General features: G+C 36.3%; 1 protein-coding gene across 1 annotated transcript; it reads left to right on the forward strand.

Moving 5' to 3' along the window:
- Positions 1–8,425: 8,425 nt before the first annotated feature.
- Positions 8,426–21,857, forward strand: lpcat2 (lysophosphatidylcholine acyltransferase 2). The gene is given in 15 exon segments (XM_053492993.1): positions 8,426–8,755; positions 10,764–10,906; positions 12,894–13,111; positions 14,347–14,459; positions 14,876–14,936; positions 15,698–15,756; positions 16,951–16,985; positions 17,456–17,510; positions 17,721–17,803; positions 17,884–18,009; positions 19,300–19,453; positions 19,594–19,692; positions 19,856–19,887; positions 19,889–19,992; positions 20,799–21,857. Coding segments are annotated over 15 exon segments (1,680 nt in total). The 5' UTR covers positions 8,426–8,539; the 3' UTR covers positions 20,981–21,857.
- The last annotated feature ends 1,180 nt before the right edge of the window (positions 21,858–23,037 follow it).

Here is a 23,037-nt window from a genome sequence, read left to right on the forward strand (position 1 = left end):
ATGCACAGTTTGATGTCTGAAGACTCCCCATCAACACACACCAGCAAGACTTCCATATAAGCACTTTTTTTAAAATCATTATTGAAATATGCCGTGCTGCCAGCACAGATCTGTGCCACTTGATAACTTCTTGTGGTCGATTAAAGAAAATGCACATGTCCTCTAACTTGTCAGATCATCCTTAAAGATTGTCCTTGGAGATTAAGGATTAGCTTGTACATTCATGTGTCCTATTTCAAGGGTATGAACATAAAATACCCAAAGTAGTTGCAGGAAAAGAAAGTTCTGGGTTCTTATTTTACAGGACACTGGGGTGTCAAACTCATTTTATGGGAAACATTTACATTTCACTTTATACAGTATGTCCAGAGCAAAAAACAAACAAAAAAAACATAGCATTTCCTCAAAACAAACAGATGAACAGACTGCAATTTGTTACCAGTTTGCACTTTTTTTGGCAAAAATTTGACCTGGAATTATACATGATATGGCCAAAAGTTTGTGGACAGTCGGCTATCATACCACGTTTGGCCATATTTGCTCCAGTAAAAGGAAATACCAATCTATGCAATAAAAAATACAGCACATAAAGACATCGTACATATTACAAATATTTAGCTTTCTAATGAAAAAAAAGGTTTACATCATTGGCATATTTTGTCGTTCTCTGATTTCATGGCTCTGAGTTTATTGCTCTACTCTGCCCCCTAGTGGAAAGGAGACTGGATGATTTTACAAAGCTTACGTACAAACGTTATGAGGATTAAAAGCGTTTAAATGAAACTGGTCACACGGTGTGAATAATGAATTGCAACAAAACAAGATCTTAACCGTATTTAGGGTGCACAAAAGACACATTTCGTTTCAATATACGTCGTTTTAACAAACGCAGCCATGTAAATATTTTTCCTGACAGACTGAGAGCTTTCCAGAAGCCAGCTGAGCGAGACTTTGGGATTGGATGTGTGCTATTCATATGTTGTAAAAGATGGATATGTATCACGAAAATAGCACATGATTGGGTCAACATTGGCAAACGTTATTGTATTATTATTATTTTTATTCAGAGATTTGAGGAAAGAATGTAACTAGATTTAGACAATTCAGTATTAATTTCTGCTGCCCTCTGCTGGCCATTTACACTCATCACATTTAGTCTCCTTTATTTATTTATTTATTTATTTATTTATTTATTTATTCACTAAATTATCAGTGGAATCTGTTTAACAGGCAAGGATCAATTGTGTTTCCCAATATGACTTTACTTTTAACTGCCTTTGTCACACTATCTGAAACTGAGAAAACAAAACAAAAAAAAATACTTTTTGGTTTGATATCTGGTGGTTGATAAACTTTGTTGGTTCAAGCTTCCGGTCAGGTCTGGGAGGCAACACACAATCAATTTAGGTGTTTGTAGTGGTGTTTCTTAAAAAAAAAAAAAAATAAATAAAAGATTTACTGCTCTGGCTTACAAAGATTACTTCTTGTTTTAAAATTATTATTTCATTATTTATGTAAAACCGATTCATCCCCAAAACGTTCGTAATGTTGATGTTGTTACATTTATTTTGTAATTAAAAAGAAAAAAGAAAACATACAGTAATGTGAAGCAGAGACTGAGATCAATGGCTATCACAATTTAAGTAATTAAATGGTGAGCACTAAAATCATCTGCTGACAGTTGTTATTTCTTTCATGTTGAAACATGTTCCTGAGTGGTGAGGTATGGTGGTTTATAACATGTCACCTCAGAATCCAAGTTGTTGGATTAGACCCAGGGCAGAATGAGCTGTAAGAAATATGTTTCTCTGTATTTTGGGATTCTGAAAAAAATTGAGACATCATTAGTGAGAAATTAATTTTTGAAATTCCTAGAAAGCACACACGTACAGGATCATGTCCCTTAGCAGTGCTCTCATAACTAAACTTCTCATTACTAAGAGAAACTATGAGAAAGTGATAAGCTTTGAATTGCAACCATTGATTTGGACAAAAGTCTAATTAGCCACATTATTTTCTGTCTTGTTAATAAGGTCTCTGTTGTTTGAGCTACCCGGTTTAAAGTTTGGTATTTGCTTTTGTTTTAGACCAGAGTTGATCAAATTATAGTAAAAAAATATATATTTTTTTTAACTCAAGGTAGTCACCACTGTTTGTGTTTTGAGAAGTTGCTTGTGTGCATTCTGGGGAAGATAAATCAGCTAGTTGAGTGCTATCTAATCTTATCTAATTTAATTTGTTGTTCTTTTGTTTAAATGGATGCACCACATGAATGGGTTGAGTGGTTGCAGGTTAAAATCCTAGCCAAGTCTCTATTATATAAGCCTAGATGGTCTTTGAGTTGTTGTTGGGACAAATTATATGGAAGGATACAGAATTATTTATAGATTATGTTCCATAAATTTTTTCATAGGAATAAATTAGGAACTGTGAAATAGTTTTTGAAAATATGTGTATTGGTCTAAGGTGATAGATGCAAATGCACTGTTCTTGTATATAACATTGATGTACAGTAAATTCACTGAAGGCATTACGTTAGGTTGTGGAAATGGTTTTTGCTTTGCTCAGTTCTCACTTAACACTTGTTTCAAATTATTAAATCAATTAAGCAACTAAAATGTATGCACAAAATAGGTCCTTAATTTTTACTTTTATTCATATGAACATAATCCTACAATAAATATAGAAACAGTAAGTACATTGCCCAGATGAGCTTTTACTAATTAACACCTATAAACAGCGACATCTTGTGGTTAACTCGAGGAAATGCACATGCCGTCCAGCTTGTCAGTCTTCTATTTAGGAGATTCCTAATTTATACATATTTTGTTAGTTATTTTAAAGAAAGCAAATTCTAGGTGTATTTTGTATTCAAATTAACATTTATTTCTAGATATAAACCCTGTTTGTTTCACATGGTTTAATTTAAAAAAATAAAAATTCTAAAAGAACCACATATGAGTGTAGAGTGTGAGTCTGAGTGTACGAGTGAAAGAGTAAGCAAACTTTTAACCTTAAAATGTGTGCTGTGAACCTACATAAAATTGGCAACAATATTGAAAGTAGACAATACTCTGCACAAATATTTAAAGACATCACTCTGAAATACCAAAACCAATTATTCTTATAAATGCACCGTTACAGAATAAAAATATTTTAATTTCTAGTACATTTAGTCATAAACAAATTTCAGGGCTCTGAAGTCATTGATCTAATTCAACAAAATTTTTAAATATCAGTTAAAGTCCAAAAAAAAAAAAAAAGAATTATGTTGATTTTTCAACATGGATTGGTAATCTGGATTGTAATATTTGGGCCAGAGTTGTTTGTTTCACTCCCTGCAACAGATAACCTCAAACACGCAGCCAATTCCAAAGAGTACCTAATTTAAACAGGGGATGAATACTTCTGCATTCCCTGATCATGGTCACTATGTACTGTATAATAAGGTTTAATGTTCTAGTAAACATTAAAAAAATGTTCAGGCATCGTTTATGGCAACAAAAAAAAAAGAAATTGAATTTGCAATTAAAGTTGCAATACTTAAAGGTTAAAGTATTGCAACTTTATACTTAAAGGTTACTGCATTTTGGGGGCATCTTAATATCTCACTAAAAATGATGTTTATTGTGGAAGATAAATGATTCTGTCCTCCTAAAGATAGTATAATAATATTAATACAATAATATTTGCCAAGATAAATATTAGGAGTGAAGGATTGGAGATAAAAAAGCTTTGTGCTTTTCTAAGAAATAAAAACTGTTACTGATGACCCTTATCTGTAACATGCCATTAGGCAAGATGCCATCACTACCACAAATTATTTGGTGTCAAAGATCCTGTAATTCAGAGGCTAATACAGCTGGGTGAAAGGTTGCATTGTAATGCAGCGATGTTGCACCAGACATTACCTCTGTATCACACGAGAGGAATGCAGACATTGGTAGATAATGATAAGCATAGTAATGATAATAATGATAAAGATGATAAATGTTAGGACCACAGATTATATGATTACAATAATTTGTTCATTACATTATTATGTGTGCAGTATAAAATCTACAAATGGAACTAATAATTTTTAATTGGCTTCTGCTTAATATACATTTTATTCCTATTGGTCTACTGGAAGACCAGAACAGTTTCTTAATGCTTTACATTGGTCTTTAATTTGCTTTTCTTGACCTTCTGTGTTTGTGTGTGTGTATGCGTGCGTGCGTGCGTGCGCGTGTCATCACAGTATTCAAGATTGAGACAGAGCGAATAGTGGTTTTACTATTAATGTGCACTGAAAAGACCTCAAAATGTTTAGCCGCATAACTGTGGTATCGACCAAAGTAAAACTCTAACTTTTTGTATGCATTCACCAGCATAACTACATAACTAACTTGGTCAAACATTTTAACCAGGCTTTTTACCAGCTTCACCAAGTTGCTTTATCAATGTAACCATAGTTTTGCCAACTTCATCAAATTATTTTAACAACTCACCAGGCTGAACTATAAATTTAAACACGTCTGATTGAGCGACCTAGCCTAGAACACATGCTTAACCAGTTCAGGATCAAAGCGAGCCTACACTTGATTTTTCAGCAGGGTCATATTTAAAGCATATAGGTTATCATTCTGTGAGAACAGAGCACTACTGTAGCTCAGATAAGCTTACCAACTACTTCACCAGCTTACCAGCTTCACCAATCAGGTACATCAGCTCATCAGGCTACTGTACAAGTTCAGCAAGTTATTATGGGTAACCAGGTAAACCAGAACAAGATACTAGCTTCACAAGTTCAGGGTCAAAGATTATCTAAACTGGATATTAGTGGCATTAAATTTAGAACCTAGGGCATTGGTGGCAAAGTGGTCCTTAACTAACCAAAAAAAAAAAAAAAAATTTTTTTTAAACTAAAACAAATATTTCATTAAGATACAACAATTACAGACTGCACATTCCTGGTCCTTCACTCTTTTATACCATTAGATCCTAACTCAAGAATGTTTAATAGAAAGATTTAGGTCTATTCTCACAAGAAAGTAAAGTAGAACAGACAGATCCTCGCATGTAGCTACAGCCAAGGTACACATAATAGGTCATTCCTCCAGGTACACATAATATTGTATATGAAATGCAGTTTGGTTGATATGGAGACATGCAGCCACACCAACATTTTGTGGATAAGACTGGGGATCCCAGATTTATGGTTTTGGTCTTTAGCAGCCTTCAACAATGTTAATTTTCTCTGGGTATCTTACACCTTGTGCCCTATAGTTTTCTGGAAGGCTGTGTGATTGTAGAGTATGGATTGTTACCTATCCAATATTTTTGACATATAACATCTACTACACTTGGCACTTCTGAGCTCCCAGTGATCCAGACCCCCTCTGCCCTCCGGACCTGTCGACTCATCCTGGTCTCTGGTTCTAGTTGGAGATCTCGTCGCATGGAGGCCCTGTTTGGTCTGCTTGGGATGTTCATGTGGCGGCTGGGGACGATTCCACTTTACCATGGCTGATCTAGTTCTCTAAGGACTTGTGACTGCAGTTGCTCAATAGTTTAGGACTAATATTCCTACAGTTTTGTACCTTAGCCGGCAGCACGGTGGCTTGTGGGTTAGGATAGTCCAGGTGCTAAGCCTCCAGTGTGTCCAGTAGGTTCAATTCCTGCCTCAGGTCTTTGTGTGTGAGGAGTTTGCATGTTCTCCCAGTGCTTGGTGGGTTTTCTCTGACTACTCTAGTTCCAGTGTGTATATGTGTGTGTGGGTGTGTGTATAAGTAGGCACTCTGTGATGGATTGGCACCCAGCTTAGGGTGTACCCCGCCTCATGCCCTAAGTCTTAAGGGATAGGCTGCAGGCCTCCCATGACCCTGTATACCGTTGTCACCCAGATGAAGATGGGTTCCCTGTTGAGGATGGGTTCCTATTGTCATCTCTGGAAATTTTTCCTTGACATCGTCGCCCTCTGCTTGCTCATCACGGACAACCTGATCATTCAAGATTCAAGAAATAAAAGTAAAAGAAAAATACAATAAATAGAAGCAAAAATAGAATTAAATATAGCACACTTTTTTACATATTGCACTAAAATATATAATCTGTATACTGATATTGCACTTGAAATGTAGTATAAGTGAATAGAAAAGAATATTGCACAAATGGACTGATAAACAGATATTGCACTTGGACTTGGAACTTATCTTGAGTTGTGGGAACATTAGTGTCTGAAAGTATTATTGAGCATTAACTACTGACAGTCCCTATCCCTCAGTGAAAGCGTTAAAGAGATAGGTTATATAGTTTAATGGCCATTGGGAGAAAAGATCTCCTGTGGCCCTCTGTAGAACACCTGGTCATGATCAGTCTCTGGCTAAAATTGCTCCTCTGGTCGAAAAGAACACTGTGTAGCTGGTGAGAGGGATTGGGCAACATTATGCGTATTTTGTACAGAATTCTCCTTCTTGTCACGACATCAACAGAGTCCAGCTCCATGCCCAGGACAAATCCAGCCCTTTTAATGACCTTGTCCAGTCTGTTTTTGTCTGCCGCTTTCATTTTGCAGCATCAACAGACCACAGCATAGAAAACGACACTCGTCACAACAGATTCATAAAACATCCTAAGAATGGTATTGCAGATGTCTCAGAAAGTACAACCAGCTTTGTCCTTTCTCGTAGAGTGCCAATGTGTTAACTGACCAGTCCAGTTTGCTATCCAGATGCACTCCCAGGTATTTATACGCAGAGACCATGTCCACTGTCTCTCCCTGGACAGATATCGGTGTCACAGCGGTTCCACTTTTTATAAAGTTGCCCACCAGCTCCTTTGTTTTCTTGATTTACATTTAGATTTACATTTGGGCATTTGGCAGACGCTCTTATCCAGAGCGACTTACATTTTTATCTCATTACACATCTGAGCAGTTGAGGGTTAAGGGCCTTGCTCAAGAGCCCAACAGTGGCAACTTGGTGGTTGTGGGGTTTGAACCTGGGATCTTCCGAACCGTAGTCCAATGCCTTAACCACTGAGCTACCCCTGACCCCCATTGATGAGGGGTTGAAGGTGGTTACGCTCACACCAGAAAACAAAGTCATCCATCACAGACTGGTACTCGGAGATGTCACCGTCCTTAATACATCCCACCACCACAGAGTCGTCAGAGAACGTCTGTAGATGGCATGATTCTGAGTTATATTTAAAGTCAGATGTACTGTATAGAGGGTGAAAAGAAATGGAGACAGAACAGTCCCCTGAGGAGCACCAGTGCTGCAGATCAATGTGTCAGACACACAGTTTTGTAACCTGACATACTGGTGACGGCATGTCAGATAGTCCATGATCCATGAGACCAGGGGAGTGTCAATTTGCATGGTCCTTTCTCCCCGAGTACTGCCGGTCTTATGGTGTTGAAGGCACTGGAGAAATCGAAGAAAATAATCCTAACACTAGTCCCAGGTTTGTCGAGGCGGGAGTAGGTTCGGTGGAGCGGATGTATAATGGCGCATCTACTCCCAGGGATGGCTGATATGCAAACTGAAGAGGGTCAAGAGAGGAGAAGTCTCTCAAACACTCTCATGATATGTGATGTTAGAGCGACTGGCCTGTAGTCGTTCTGGGCAGAGGGTCGTGGTATTTTGGGGACAGGAACAATGCAAGATGTTTTCCACAGGGCAGGAACTTTCTGTACAGCCAGACAGGCCAAACAGGTGCCGTAGGACCCCACATAGTTGAGGGGCACAGGATTTCAGGACCCTTGGTTTGATTTTATCCGGACCTGCCCCTTTTTTGGGGCAGAGCCTGCTCAGTTCGCGTTTTACCTGGTCATCTGAGATGTTGATTGATGGGAGTGCAGAAGAAGTCGTTTTTCTGTGTGGGGGTGGATGGTGAAGCAGAAGGAGAGGAGCCTGTATTAAAGCTGAAGTTGGAGGTGGTGTAAGACAGAGGGACATTAAATCTGTTAAAGAAGGTGTTGAGATCGTTAGCACGTTCCACATCACCCTCAACAGCTTGGCCACTCGTCTTGTAGCCAGTAATGCTCCTCATGCCTCTCCACACCTCTCTCATGTTGTTTCATGCCTCTCCACACCTCTCTCATGTTGTTTCATGCCTCTCCACACCTCTCTCATGTTGCTATCATTTTGATTTATACACATTTTCTCACACATTTCATACTAATTTCCCTATTTTTCTTTAAGGCTGCTTTGTGACAATGACCACTGTTAAAATTTAAATCTAAATATATTTTTTTAATTGAACTAAATATAAATTTTAAATCATCTAAAACTTTTGCTTCCTACAGTACAGTATAACAACAACCCTGGGTATGCATAGCAACAGTCTGAAACTGATGAACATCACATACTGCATATAGTGGCTAGTTACTCATTCTCCTTAAAGCAAACTGATAAAGATCTGCCTGTGCAGCTCAGAAGAGGATTAAAGGCTTAGAGAACTATAGGCGGGTCGACGGGAGCCCGACACGGAGCAGTAACACCTGAAAAGGAGGAGGCAGAAGGACATAAAGGTTGTACAGTATAGTTGCTGTATGCAGTGCGAAGCTCCTGTTATTAATCAGGAAGTGCAGGGCAGTGACTCTGCGTCTCTTCCTGAACCGTACGGAGACACCGGAGCGCCGGGACATGGTCACGGTCTGAAGATGCCTCCCAAAAGAGTATTTCCCAGGCAGGAGTCGCTCCTGCTCCCAGCCGTGATCAATCCCTTCCGCGTGGACATCAAACTGACCAAATGCGACAAAATTAAAGTGAGTGCCGCGTTTGTTCTTTCTCTTTGATCTGTCAGCTGACGCAGACACGGTAGCGCGCGTGTTAGATCTAATGTCGTGCATCTCTGACAGTACATGTACTTACACGTGCACATGCACAAGTTATTCGAAAGTCTCCAGCTGTTTATATATATTCTACAGAACGAACAGGTGAAGACGGTTATAAATGTATGCGTGCATTCTCACATCTCAGCTGCAGGAAAGGCGTTTTTTTCACACAGTGCAATCATTCATCAGTGGCATTAAATGTGTAAAAGTACAGAAACATCATCGTTAAAATTATTAAACCTCATATATACAGCCCATCTGAAACATGCACCAACATGTATAGTGTTTTATATATAAATATATATATATATATATATATATATACATGCAGAGCATGTGGTTTGTGTCACATTATTTTTTTCTTAGAAATAAAAAAGAAGGAGAAAAAAATCTGTATTTGGGTCATTCTATAGAAAATGTCAAATATGGATGATAAAAAATCTCCAGAAATTTATTTCTTTTTTCACTATATTTTCTTTAATAGCAATAATGTACTTTTAAACTTTATGAATCCACAAAAAATAGAGCTTAATGCATTTTTTATACAATTGATAACCGCTGTTACCTCTCTTCCTGTGAAAACCAATGAGGGTAACACCAGTGATGAGTTACACTGATGATGGTAACACAAATAACAAGTCACATAAAATTTATAACTATAAATAAAATGGCTTGCATGTGTAAGACCTCATGGTTTTTAATTACTTTGTGTCAAAATCAATTAATTATTATATGTGCAATCAGTTATGTTCAATTCTTGGCCATTATAATTATAAAATGATTAACACTAATGTTAATCATTTGATTAATGGCAGACTTAAAAACTTTGCATAAAATTGATAAATAAATGATGACATTTCTAAACAAATGAATCCAGCCATCTGGCATACCTTTTTTGCATTTGTTCAGTGCTCTTCATCTGGTGACCTCTGATGCAGGAGCAATTGTCATATATATTGCAAAATAAAACTTTCTATGTAACAGTAACACCAATGACAAAGTTTGGTGTGATTGATATTTATTTCATATTATTAATTATAATCAATTATTGTTTCATGATTTTAGTGTTTAATTTATTTTATAAGATATTGATGTTGTGAATCAGATTTATTTTATGAAAGAAATAACTTTAGATGAAAAGTGGCCCCACTTCCATAAGCAAAGTACAATTAAAAGTCTGGTCAACAAAGTCTACAATTAAATATTCAACATTAAAGCAAGAACATGTATTTCATGATTGAAAGTATCCATCGTTTTTGAACATATACAACTAATTTCTCTGTTATGTTATTTTAAATGGCATTTTTGCATCAGCAAAACTAAGTAACAGCGCTTTCCACCATCTTTGAAGAATGACTCATTTGCTTTTTACTGGGGTTCTGCTATTAAATGTACATGGTTGTACATGTTATATGAAAACTTTTTAATCTTAATTCCAAAAGCAAACATACCCTAGCATGCACTTACTAAAAGGGATAAAAAAAACAACAACTATTAATTCTACAAAATGATTCCCCAGCAATGACATTTAAATTGCAGATTACAGATGATTTATTTTCATGCACAGTTAATTGACTTCCCTATTTTTATTTTTCATATCAGTTTCTCAAATGAATACTTCTCTTTACATTCGTGCTTTACAGATTTTATATATTCAAAGCCCTCTTTAATAGCAATTCATGTACACCTCCTCATTCATACATTCAGTACATGTATCCAATAAGCCAATCAAATGGGATCAAATGAGGAAAAGTGAAAGCTGTTATAGCTGCAAAAGGGGTTCCAACTCCATATTGAAGTACAGTATATGTATTTGGCTACAATGTTATTGCATGTTTGGCCAAATAAAACCGTGTAGTGTATATCTTTGTATATTGTGGTAATAAACACCAGACTGCCTTATCTGTTTCCCTGTGCATTTGTGTATTTATGTGCTCAGTGTTTTCTTTTGGGAATCATCGTCGTGCCACTGCGGGTTATCTTTCTCTTCCTGGTTCTTATGGCAGCATGGCTCGTTTCTTCCCTAATCACGTTCAAGTGTCCTCTCAAAGGAGAGGTGGAACCTTTCACTGGCTGGAGGAGGTAAGCATCATTAAAACTAAAATACACAGCGCATGATATATAAGTAATCTTTCACACTCAGGGTCACCAGCAATAAAGACGTGTTTATCTGTTGTAATTTAAGCCTACTTTGTTCAAAATGTAAATACTGTTTTCAGACAATTCCATGTTGTTTGCACATTGATTTCTAACATAGTTTGAGGCTGCCATTTGGTTCTTTAGAGTCAGATCCAAAGTGTGATTAACTAACAGTGCAACACAGGTGACATAATAACAAACACACATAGAAAACAGAGAACTAAGCATCGATTGTCATTCTGAAAATTCTTAAATGTGACAAAGGCGGTAATTTGTAGAAAAGGCCACTTCCTTAAAAATGTGCAAGAACTGCTTTTAGGAAATCCCACATAACCACAAGCTCATTTATAAAGTAATGAACAATCAGTGATATGCATAAAACGTTTGCTGTGTAGAAATAATGAATTCCAAAAATACACTTAAAATTAATACACAGTAATACTCTGAACTTAGGTTCGCATATTTTGCACACACAAGAAAAAAAAAATAAACATGCGAAAAGGATGGGGAAATTTTATTTAATAAGTATATCAAACCATCTTATATGCAGGTAAACTGACTGCTGCGCTACTAAATGCACTGCATTGTAGTTGTACAGGAAGTGATGTGTTTCAGTGTCTAATCTGATTAATCAAATTATTACTGGAGGGAATTCAAAGGTTCTTCCACAGGCTCTCTCTGAGTGACAGAGTGAATGAGAGAGAAATGTACAGTTAAATTAACCCTTAGGGTTAGACCCATAGGTCTTACACATTCATGAAAAGAAACAGAGGCTCTGCTAAAAAAAAAAAAATGAGGCACATCAGTCATGTGGCCACACAACCAAGACTTTTATGAACTCTGTAAATTCTGTGTTCAAAACAACCTGCCAGGTTATTATTCTCCATTGTCGTTGCTTTTCTGCTAGTAGTTGAAATTGTATTTTTTTGTGTAGTTTGACATAAGTTTAGAAGTTGCACATGAATCTAACATACTGTATTTACATCAGCCACATTATGAAAGCATATTTCATGCTTTACATACTGTAAATGAGAGAAAATAATTAGCTACTATATTGGTAAAGATTTACACACATTGAAGGAAAGTGCTGAATCACTCTCCAAGTGAGTTCTTTAGAAAGGCTTCAGACCCCTAAGGGATTTAACTGATAGACTGACAAACAACTAAATATGAAAACCAGATCTTCATAATTAAAATTGAGACCCGAAATCAACATTTGATGAACAGAAATGAACACATAGAAACAGCAAGACTGTAATAGAGCAAAGATAATTGGAACCAAGTCTGATGAACTGGACAATTTGGGTGGTTTAGAAGATGGAAGCTGTAAAGCATTTTTTTATTTTTATTTATCTTTACTGTTGGATTCTTTTTAACATATTTATTTATATTTATATATACAGCACTTTGCAAAATACTTGAGCCACCCATCATTTATTCCTATTAAATAAAACTAAATAATGTACTGTATTGTGAATTAAATTAAAGACATGGTAAAAAATGTTTTACTGTGACCATCTGAAAAGTCCCTAAAAATACAATTAAAAAGATAATGCTAATAAACCAGCCTCAGCAGCAACCTCATTTTTCGTCTTTTCTGTTCCAACCACTCAGCATTCAGCATCACCAGTATACTAATCACCAGCCTGATCATCTGTCATCATCTGCACCTGTTTCTCATTGGTTCATGCCTTAAGTTAGATGTTTTTTACAGTGGCTGGACTGAAAAGCCAAAACCTTACTAAAAATGAGAGGCAAAAAATGTCTGAAGGATTCTTCCTTAATATTATATTAAAAACACAAGCAAGTCTGGGTCGTCAGAAGCAAAATATGAAGAAAAGGGGGATGGTTTAACAGTTTTGCACAGTACTGACTTCAGACTACTTTTGTATGTTTGTTGCATCTCATGACCATGTGCATGTTTGTGTAGCTTTTTGTCTCATAGAGTAATGGCGGTTCTGGGTCGTCTGTGTTTCTTTGCGATGGGCTTTCGTGTTATAGTCAAGGGGAAACGGGCGACCAGCAGCGAGGCTCCGATTCTGGTTGTGGCTCCTCATTCTTCATTCTTTGACTCTATCACATGCATTGTATCAGGCATGCCATCTGTAGTATCCCGCGCTGAGAATCTACTTGTTCCCATGTTCGGCCGTGAGTAAAACATGTGCTTGTTTTTTATCACCATGTATACAATACAGTATATGCACACAAACCAATTAGGCTAAATAGGCTGAACAATGCTAAAGAGACTGAACAGTGCTATAGAGACTAAAACCGTTTCCCAAGTAACAGACCTTTAACCTTATAAAAACTGTTTGATAGTTTGCTTAGCCATCACAGGGGTTTCTGTCAGATAAGGTAAATATACTGCCTAGCCAAAAAAATGACATGGTCATCTTATTGGGCTGCATCAAGCAAAGAAAACAACTATGGAGATTTAAAATTATTGGAACTGGGTTACAAACACTTCATTATATTATTAAAACCTGGAAGGATAGTGCTGAAATATGAACTGTGTAGAAGAAATGTGGACAGGAAAAAATGGAGATCACTTCAGCCCCGGTGAAGTTGCATGGTAAAAAAAATTACCAGCGATGGACGCGTCAGGGTAAGAAGGGAAGCACATAAAGCAATGCACCTGTTATGCAGCGTGCTAGACTTCAACACTCCTGATATAAACAAATAAAAATGATGACCTTCTGTTCTTTAATAAAAAATAAATAAATCATTAGCAGAGTGATGCGATGTAAAAGGAAAAACACTTTAATTAAAAAGTGTTACAATTCTAAAAGCTACAAATTCATATCTGACCGTCTCACTGACTGTGTTGTTCCTTATTTTCCTAGCTCCAAGCCCTAAATCTTTTATTTCTTACTTACCTTTCTTAACTAATGATTTTAGTTCTTAACTCCACACTTCAATGACCAGTACTTGTGGGTACATTTACGTTGAGTTGTTTATCAAATTTTTGTTAATTCTTAAAGTAATATTCCCCTAATTCTAGTAAAAGTGTAATTTTGTGAGAGTGTCCCTTCTTTTGGAGACAGGATAAATAAAAACATTCTCTTAACTGTATAAACTATTCACTATTCAACTATTCAAAAAATTCCACACCCTTATACCCCCCCTACTCCCTCTTATCAGTCACCTTCGATAAGGAAACGCCCCATGATTTGCAATACTTCCTGTGCAAGGGGGTGTGACTTGATTGTCCAAAACACACTTTTACCATAACAATGAAAGTGTTAACATTTCTCTGATATTTTATTAGAGCCTTAAGGTTAAAGTTCCATTGCGCTTTGACATCTATTATGCATATTTATACAGATCCTGTGCACAACATGCATGTTTTATCATGTACTTATATATAAATGTATGTCCTTTAGGATTTCTGCGCTCCCTACAGCCTATCACTGTTTCACGGGAAGACCCAGACTCGCGCAAAAACACAATCATGGCCATCAACAACCGGGCCAAATCTGAAGGCCTCTGGCCACAGGTCAGAATAACACCCGGCATTTCATTCTACTGTTTTTATTTTATTTTATTTTATTTTATTTTATTTTATTTTATTATAAAAAATGCTAATTATAAATACATGATGTAACTGATTTCATCAGTTAAACAGGGGATTTCAGAGTTGAGTCTTTGTGTTTTGAAATCAGGAAATTGCTTTAAAATTCCTTTGGAGAACAACATTTCCTGTATAAGAAGAAAGAATGTCTAGATTTTTCCTGCCGTGGACCAAATGTGCTTCACTGACTGTTGTATTCATCAGTAATTCATTTGTGAAAATAGTATGAAATATGAATTTAACACACGGTAATTAGACTGATTCTGATTAAATCATAGGGAAACACAGTATTATGCATAATGCATTCTAAATCAATGCATATGCTTTATCTTTTTTTTAAGCTGCTGATTTTTCCAGAAGGAACATGCACAAACAGATCGTGTCTCATTACTTTTAAGCCTGGTAAGAGGGAACACTTTTATGTCATTAATTAATTAATTAATTTATTTATTTATTTATTTTTGTTATTTCTGAGATGTCTGCAAGTCATTAAGAAAGAAAGAGAGAAAGAAAGAGCTAACACAAGTGGTCAGGGTTTATACATGCAATAACATGAGAACATCTCTTTGCTGAACAGGGGCATTACAACACCCACATTAACTGAATTAAATGTATGTGAGGAAACCAACTTTAGGGTTTATTTTTGTTTGCAGAAGAAGTTAAAACAGGAACAGATCTTTCAGATGAGACCTTCATATCAGACACATTCTTCCTTTATACTGTACAGAACAGTGGCTAAGTATATATTAAGCTTTATTTAATCAGACTTTAGATTATTTAAGAATTGCATACAGTCAGTTCAAACGCTTAAACAGATTGTACTTGTTCTGAGGCTTTATACTGTAAACTGGAGCATTTGATTGATTAAATAAGATCATGCTCCTCAGCAGGATAAATAGGACACTATAATGTAGGGCATAGTCTGATCGATACTTAGAAATGATACATAATCAATATATAGTACCAGAAAAGCATAGAATGTTTACTTGCAGTAACAGAACTGTAGTAAGTACAGGGTTAACTATGGTGCATTTTGTATGCTTCGATATACACAGTGTGCTCAGTGGGTGTGAATCTGTTTGAAAATGAGAATAAACTCTCAGAATTTGTGTGTGCTTCTGAGAAACAGAAGGCTTGTTCCTATTTTTTTCTTTTTTTTTTAGGTGCTTTCTTACCAGGGGTCCCTGTTCAGCCAGTGCTAATTAAATATCCCAACAAACTGGTAAGTGTCCTGTTTTAAAGTGCTGTTTTAATGACTTGCTGCTGTCATTATTGCTGCTGATTCTAGGTGACATATACACAGTATATACATCGATCAACCATAACATTATGACCACCTGCCACATATTGAGTAGGTCCCTTTTGCCACAAATAACAGTGATGCACTGTGTGTTCTGACACCTCTGTATTACAACCAGAAATAACCTTTTCATTAATTTCAGCTACAACAGCTCTTCTTTTGAATCAGACCACACAGGCCAGACTTTGCATCCCATGTGCATCAGTAAGCTTTAGCCACCCAGGACACAGTTGTAATGTAGACAATTGTAATGGCTAGACAACTGGGTCAAAGCTTCAAAACTGCAGCTCTTGTGGGATGTTCCTAGGCTGCAGTGGTCAGGACATACCAAAAGTCATCCAAGAAAGGAAAACCAGTGAATTGGCAAAAGGGCCATCAGTGGCCAAGGTTTTATGATGCACATGGAGAGTGAAGGCTGGCCTGTGTGGTCTGATCCAATAGAAGAGCTACTTTAGCTCTTTAACCATGTAACCATGTTTAATGCTACTGTAATTCCAATAGAGAGGGGTCAAAACACACAGGTCATAACTGTTTTGGTGGCAAAAGAGGGACACCTACTTAATATTAGGGTCATAATGTTATTCAGTAAAGAACAAGCATGCAGTCGTTTCGTACTCATTTCGTTTTATAACATACAATGTATGAACATGCAGTGGCATTTTCTGGATGGAGTTAACTCTGCTTTATGCATTTATGATCTTTGTTGCCTTTGAGGAATATCTTAATAAAACTACACAACAATTATGGTTGCCAAGTGAAATAAAAAATAAATAAATACCAAGTTACTACTCATTATTGCACTACTCTGTAATGTTAAATAGTGATTCTAATTGAAAAATATGTATATTACTTTACTTTCTAATAAGACACTGAATTTTGCAATACAAGTATGACATGGGTATAAATAGAATGTGCAAATGTTTCTATGTTTTGCACAAAAAAATGCCTGTGCATCACCTGATAACCTAGTAATTATGAATGGTAAGAAAAAAATCTACAATCATACCTGCATACAAATAAGGGTTTCTACTCTTGTAATATTTGGGATAAACAGTGGGAAAGTAAGCACATTTCTATCTAATAAAACTAATGTGCGTGATTTGTACTGTTCCTCAGGACACAGTAACATGGACATGGCAAGGACCTACATTGTAAGTGATTCAGTTAACAGTTCACAGACTTACGTTGTTTGTTCTGTCTATGTCCACATCATATGGCTAACTGCTCAGCTCTCAACATGAAATATCTTCTCAGAGTGTTGCCATAACTGGTTTGTATTTCAGTTTTGTAATGAGCTCTGAGAATTGTCATACTTTCCAGTCCTAATTTCCAGGGAATAATCCTCGCTGGACAGGCAACAGAAGCATTTTCCTATTTTGTGTGTTTTCAATGTGCTTAAATATAGAGGTGGAACAAAGTCCCTTTTTGAAATTATTATTATTATTATTAATATTATGTATACAGTCGCTTGAAATCCATACACCAATACTGATTTCTGTTTCTTGGGAAATCTAAAACTGACAACTATTGAGCCAATGTCATGCTTACTGCTAAATACATAGTTTGCTTTTGGTTCCTTCTTAAGGACATGTAGTAACATTATCACTGCTTCCTGTTACAGCCGAAACCTGGTCGCCCTCACCCTGTGTCAGCTTTATACGACAGTGCAAATTGAGGTTAACCATCTCCATGTCAACTTCTCTATTTTAATGTCTCTTGTAGACATCCTATCTTTAAAACATACATGCAACCAACATAAAAAAAAATACAACATTCTTTTCAGATAAAGATTCCTTCAAATATTATGTGAATGTTTACAGTTTAAAATAAAATGCTCTGAATTATAACAGATCATAAGTATGTTGTTTTCTGTCTTACTCTTTCAGTTCCTTCCCCCATATATTCCCAATGAAAAAGAGAAAAGCGATCCCATAAAATTTGCACAGTCTGTGAGGACACAAATGGCAGAGTAAGGATCGAATGATGGTACAAGTAAGTTAGCGGGGTAAAATGAGTCAGACAGTACTGATTAACTTTGTGTTTTAACAGGGCTCTGGGCGTGCCTGTTACAGATCACACTTTTGAGGACTGTCGACTGATGATCTCAGCAGGCCAGCTGACTCTGCCCATGGAGGCGGGGCTAGTGGAGTTTACCAAGATCAGCAGAAAGCTTGAGTACAGCACATGTTTAGACTTTGCTGCATTCTCCATAACACTTAATATTGTATGCACTGTCTATGGCTGCATCACAAAGCAATATAATGAAAAGAGTCAATGTAAGATCAGGCCATATTCAATGTGAAGCCTGTGCAAGGTAAAACTGAAAATGCAAAAAAAAAAAAAAAGGTCAGGACTTTTATAAGTATATATGCTTAGGTTATAATAATTATCAGTGATAAAAATAGATAAGGTTGCAAGTAAGGCCTCTCTTTATGAAAGACCAACAAATAGAAACAGGAACAAGGATTCATCTAGGAACTTTGACCTGAAAACACTTTTTCTTATTCTTATTTTAACTAAATCTGAATGCACACATCATGTGTACTGTATATGTAATCAGAATCAGAAGCAGAAATTTGTGATGAAGCACATAAACGTGATGAGTGACATGTCACTTACCATTCTTGTAGTGCATAGGAACAACCTCTGGTTCTGAAAAAATAGAAGCCAAAACATGCAGTTCTTTGAATGTCCACTAGTTGTTCCAAAAGTGAGTCAATCCTAATAGACACCCTCTATTGTTAAAATGTCAAAATTTGCGACAGAAAGGGGATTATAAAAAGATATTTATTTATTTGTATTTTCAATTTTTTTTTAATTAAAATTAGTCAGCACAGTGGTATAGTGGTTAGCACTTGCGCCCTACACCACCAGCTCTGTGTGCATGGAGTTTGCATGTTCTACCCCCATATTTGGTGGGTTTCCCCCAGGTACTCCAGTTTCTTCCCACAGTCCAAAGACCTGCAGATTAAGTTAATTGGTGTTCCCAAATTGCCCAGAGTGTGTGTGTGTGCCCTGCGCTAGCGGTCTAGGGTGTACCCCACTTTGTGCTCTAGGTCTATTGTTATAGCCTTCAACCGAGGGATAGACCCCTGCGACTCTGAATACAGGACAAAGCGATATACATGATGAGTATGATTAAAATTAATTTTACAACCAGAGTGCAGATAATTTGTGACTAACCCTTGTGTATTAGCTGTAATTGTAAGTTTCTATTTTTAGAGGATTGGGGGCTCATGTGTTCCGAAATAGCCCATATTACGTAATGTGAATCCTATCACTGTCTTAAAAATCAGTCTAAATACAGTAGTCACCTTTGGCCCCACCCGTCCCTAGTTGGACTACAGAGGTTTCTGGATGTATGGCTGGCTCATGTATATCACAGGTTTTCTTTGCTGTCTCTAAGTAAAACTAAGTTAATATATGTTTTCTTATTTTATGATTCTTTTTTTTATCTTTCCAAAGTCTGAAATGGGATAACATGCGGAAGGAGCTGGAGAATTTTGCTGCCATTGCCCAGTCTTGTAAAGGAGGTCGAATCAGGATTGAGGAGTTTGCCAATTTTCTCAAGCTTCCCGTCAGTCCTGTGCTTCAGGAGCTTTTTCATCTTTTTGACAGGGTGTGTGTGTGTGTTTAATTACTTTATGAAGTACTTCAAAGTTACCTCTTATCCCGTCTAATCCTTATTCTTCGCATCTTCTTATCCAGAAATGTATGTTAGAGTAGGTCTAATAAACTGTTTACCCTGTTGCCCTGCAGAACGGCGATGGCACTATTGATTTTAGAGAATATGTCATCGGTATGACAGTGTTGTGTCGACCAGCGAACACAGAGGAAGTCATCCAGACAGCATTTAAGGTACATCCCCATTTCTTATGAGTATTTGACCTATTTGAACTATCCCAGAGCTTAAATATTCAACTTTGCATTTGTAAATAAACTTTTAATTAGTTTATATTGTAACGATGGTGAAAATATGATATATAGCTGTATACTAACCCTGTGTGATGATTGGCCTCAGCTTTTTGACATAGACGAGGACAACAGCATCACTCGAGTTTACTAGCCTGCTTCGCACCACTCTCGGTGTCTGTGATCTCGACGTCAACCAACTCTTTGATGAAATTGATATTGATGGATCAGGACATATCACATATGGTAAGTATACAGTTTATACAGATTAAAAAGTTTGCACCTCCATCCCCGGCCATATTTTTCTTTGAAATGTGAATTTTCTCCAGTTTATACGTGGAAATGGTTTAAACATTAGATTTAACAGTTATGTTATGGTCTTTAATAAAGAAGAAAAAGAGCAAAGTGTCACACATTCAAGTACAGTATAAAAGTTTAAAATTGAAAAGTTTTACAGTATAAAACAGTTGATCTAGATAGATCTAATCTAATTTAAAATACACTTTATGCACTAATTTTTGTAGATTTTAACACTTTCTTTTTCAATGGGTGTAACATCTTCTACCTCCACTAAAATATTTATAAAAAAAAATTAAGAGTAACCAAGTGCCACAAATATTTAGTTAATATTTAGACCCTGATGAAAACTCAAGTGACCTGAAAGGTGTCTCTTTAAAATTTTGAAATCTTTGCCAAGCCATGGATTAATAAAGGCATTTTAACTTTTGGAACAGGACAGAGTGTCTTTGTCTACCAACTAATAGTCCACTAAGGAAGTGGAAGACAATTGATTTTTTTATGTTTTCCCCTTTGTTATAACTGTCACTTGTTTATTTTTAATTAAGGATTTAGGAATTAACGACTCTCAAGTTAATGTTATTTTTTTTAAAAGCATTTAGCTTTGTTTAATTTTTGCTTTGTATTATTTTATTTTATATATTCTGTGCAATAACGGTGATAAAACTGTTGTGGTGATGTATCCAGTCTATACAGTATGTTTAACAGGCTATAACTTAAATTGTTTTTTTTCCCCCCCTTCCTTCTTACTTTAGATGAGTTTCTCTCTTTTGCTTACACCCACCCCGAGTATGCTAAACTCTTCACAACATACATTGAGTTCCAGCGATACCAGTGCTTCCTGGGAGAAGGACCCCTCCCGAACCTCATCTACTCCTCTATGAATCCCCTGGGCGAGCAGCAGGAAGACTGCAACTTGGACAAGAAGGATGACTAAGCACCTTATATCAAGAGCAAAGTCATATCCATTACACTGTGAGGCAATCAGCAAAGCACACTTCTGCTAGAAATAATTGTGCTTCTGCAGAATCCAAAAGAAAATATTGCTGTGGATCAGTACATTAAGTATATGCACATATTTTCCCCCCAAATTTAGATGACGTTACTGGATACTGTAGTTAGCATTCAAACGCTGGTGTGTTTCTGCAAATAGCTGATGATTATACTGTACCACTGTGACTTTATTAATCCAAAGATACAAAGTTTACAACTTTACAAAAATTCTTCTTCAAACACTGTAAAAGCCAGCTATATACAGAGTCAGCCAAATAAAAAAAATGCATACCCACTTCAACATGAAACGTATCCGCCTCTCTTCTGACGATCACATGATAGAATGTAACTACTGACATCTTTAGAGGAAACATAATATTACACATTGCTACCATAATTCAATTTGAGGTTTAGAAGTGAACAGGAAAATGCTAATCTTTGCATTTAATTTAGAGCAATGTGACGTTTAGTTTGTCATTTTTCAGATTTTTCTCATAATTTATCAGTGGATAAAATCAATCTAATACTTGATTTGATACCATCCTTTGCAGTTATCTCCTTTTGAACTCAGCTGTAAAGATGTAACCCAGTGGTTTCTAATCTACGTTGCTTTTCCCTTACTTTCCTTTCCTTGGTGTGTAACAATTGTTTTTATATCCATTTTTTTTATTTTATAAAGTTAGCATTCTGCATTCTCTCTTAGTCACTTATACATTAGTGTGAGCCAAGAAGGGCCAAATCTCTGTTACTGTTTACAGACTGTTTTTTTTTATTTTATTAAGCACTATTTTAAATTTACAATAAAGCTACATGGATTCTAATAGTGTCATTTGTGTTCAGATGCACTGGATAAACAGATGGAAGATTTTCCAGCTGTTAAAACAAATAAACCTGTTGTTAAGGATATAATTTTTAATGCTTTTATTCTGCAGTCTTCCACCAGGTGACAGCAGAAACCCATTTTTCTTCTCCCACAGTTATTACTCATGTACTCATGATAAATCGTTGGTCTTTAAGCTCTCCATGTATTTGTGCATGCAATCGACACTTTATTATTAATCTTGCAGAGTAAAAGAACAAATGTTTTAAAATTTTAGTAAGCCAAGCACTATCATGTAATTTATCCAGAGTGTATAAAATTGTATAAAAGCATTTACTGTATAGGAGAGTTTATGCAGATGGATCAAAAGTATCAAATCAATACTTAAATGGAATGGATAAGATGTTTTATGGGTGGTTACAAATAATATAATGTGACCCAAAGGAGAATTCTAATAGTCATGCTGCCTTTTAATCCGTCTTTGTATCCTTCTGATCCATAACTGTAAACTGACGCAGGGACTGGAACAGAGTTCTTAGTTTTGGGTGAATGCACTGTACGTATATGTGTATGATACATCATTGGAAAAAAAAAAAGGTGGACACTTGCTGCACAAAAATGGTCATAGTAAAATGACATTGCATTACAACGAAAAGACTAGATACTTCCTCCTTTTTCTTTGTAATGCAATGTCATTTTACCATGACCATGTTTATGCAGAAAATGTCACATTTTCTGCATACTGTGCATTCATCTAAACTATGAGATAGCTATAAGGTTATGAAAATGGATTGAACTAATATGTGGGAAAACTTTAACTTGCTGAAACCAGGGTGTCCACCTCGGATTAAGAAGTAGGTCCTATATGGAATATTCCTGTACATGAACTTAAGGAATAAATCAAGCAAGATTAATCATGCAGATGTCTTTTTGACTCTATGGCCAGCTGGGACCAGTACGTTTTAAATAATAAAGAACTTCATATACTTACTATTAATTTTTATATAGGCGATGTGGAAGGCCCAGGTTTGTTTTCCAAACAATGCCTAAACCTCATCCACTGTGCCACTGATGCCAGTCTCAAGCCCAGATAAAATGGGAGGGTTGTGTCAAAAAGGGCATCCGTTGTGCGGATCGGACAGTCTGCTGTGGCGATCCCTTGATGGGAGCAGCCGAAAGAA

Source organism: Clarias gariepinus, chromosome 3, assembly GCF_024256425.1.
Source record: "Clarias gariepinus isolate MV-2021 ecotype Netherlands chromosome 3, CGAR_prim_01v2, whole genome shotgun sequence".
Taxonomy (NCBI): domain Eukaryota; kingdom Metazoa; phylum Chordata; class Actinopteri; order Siluriformes; family Clariidae; genus Clarias; species Clarias gariepinus.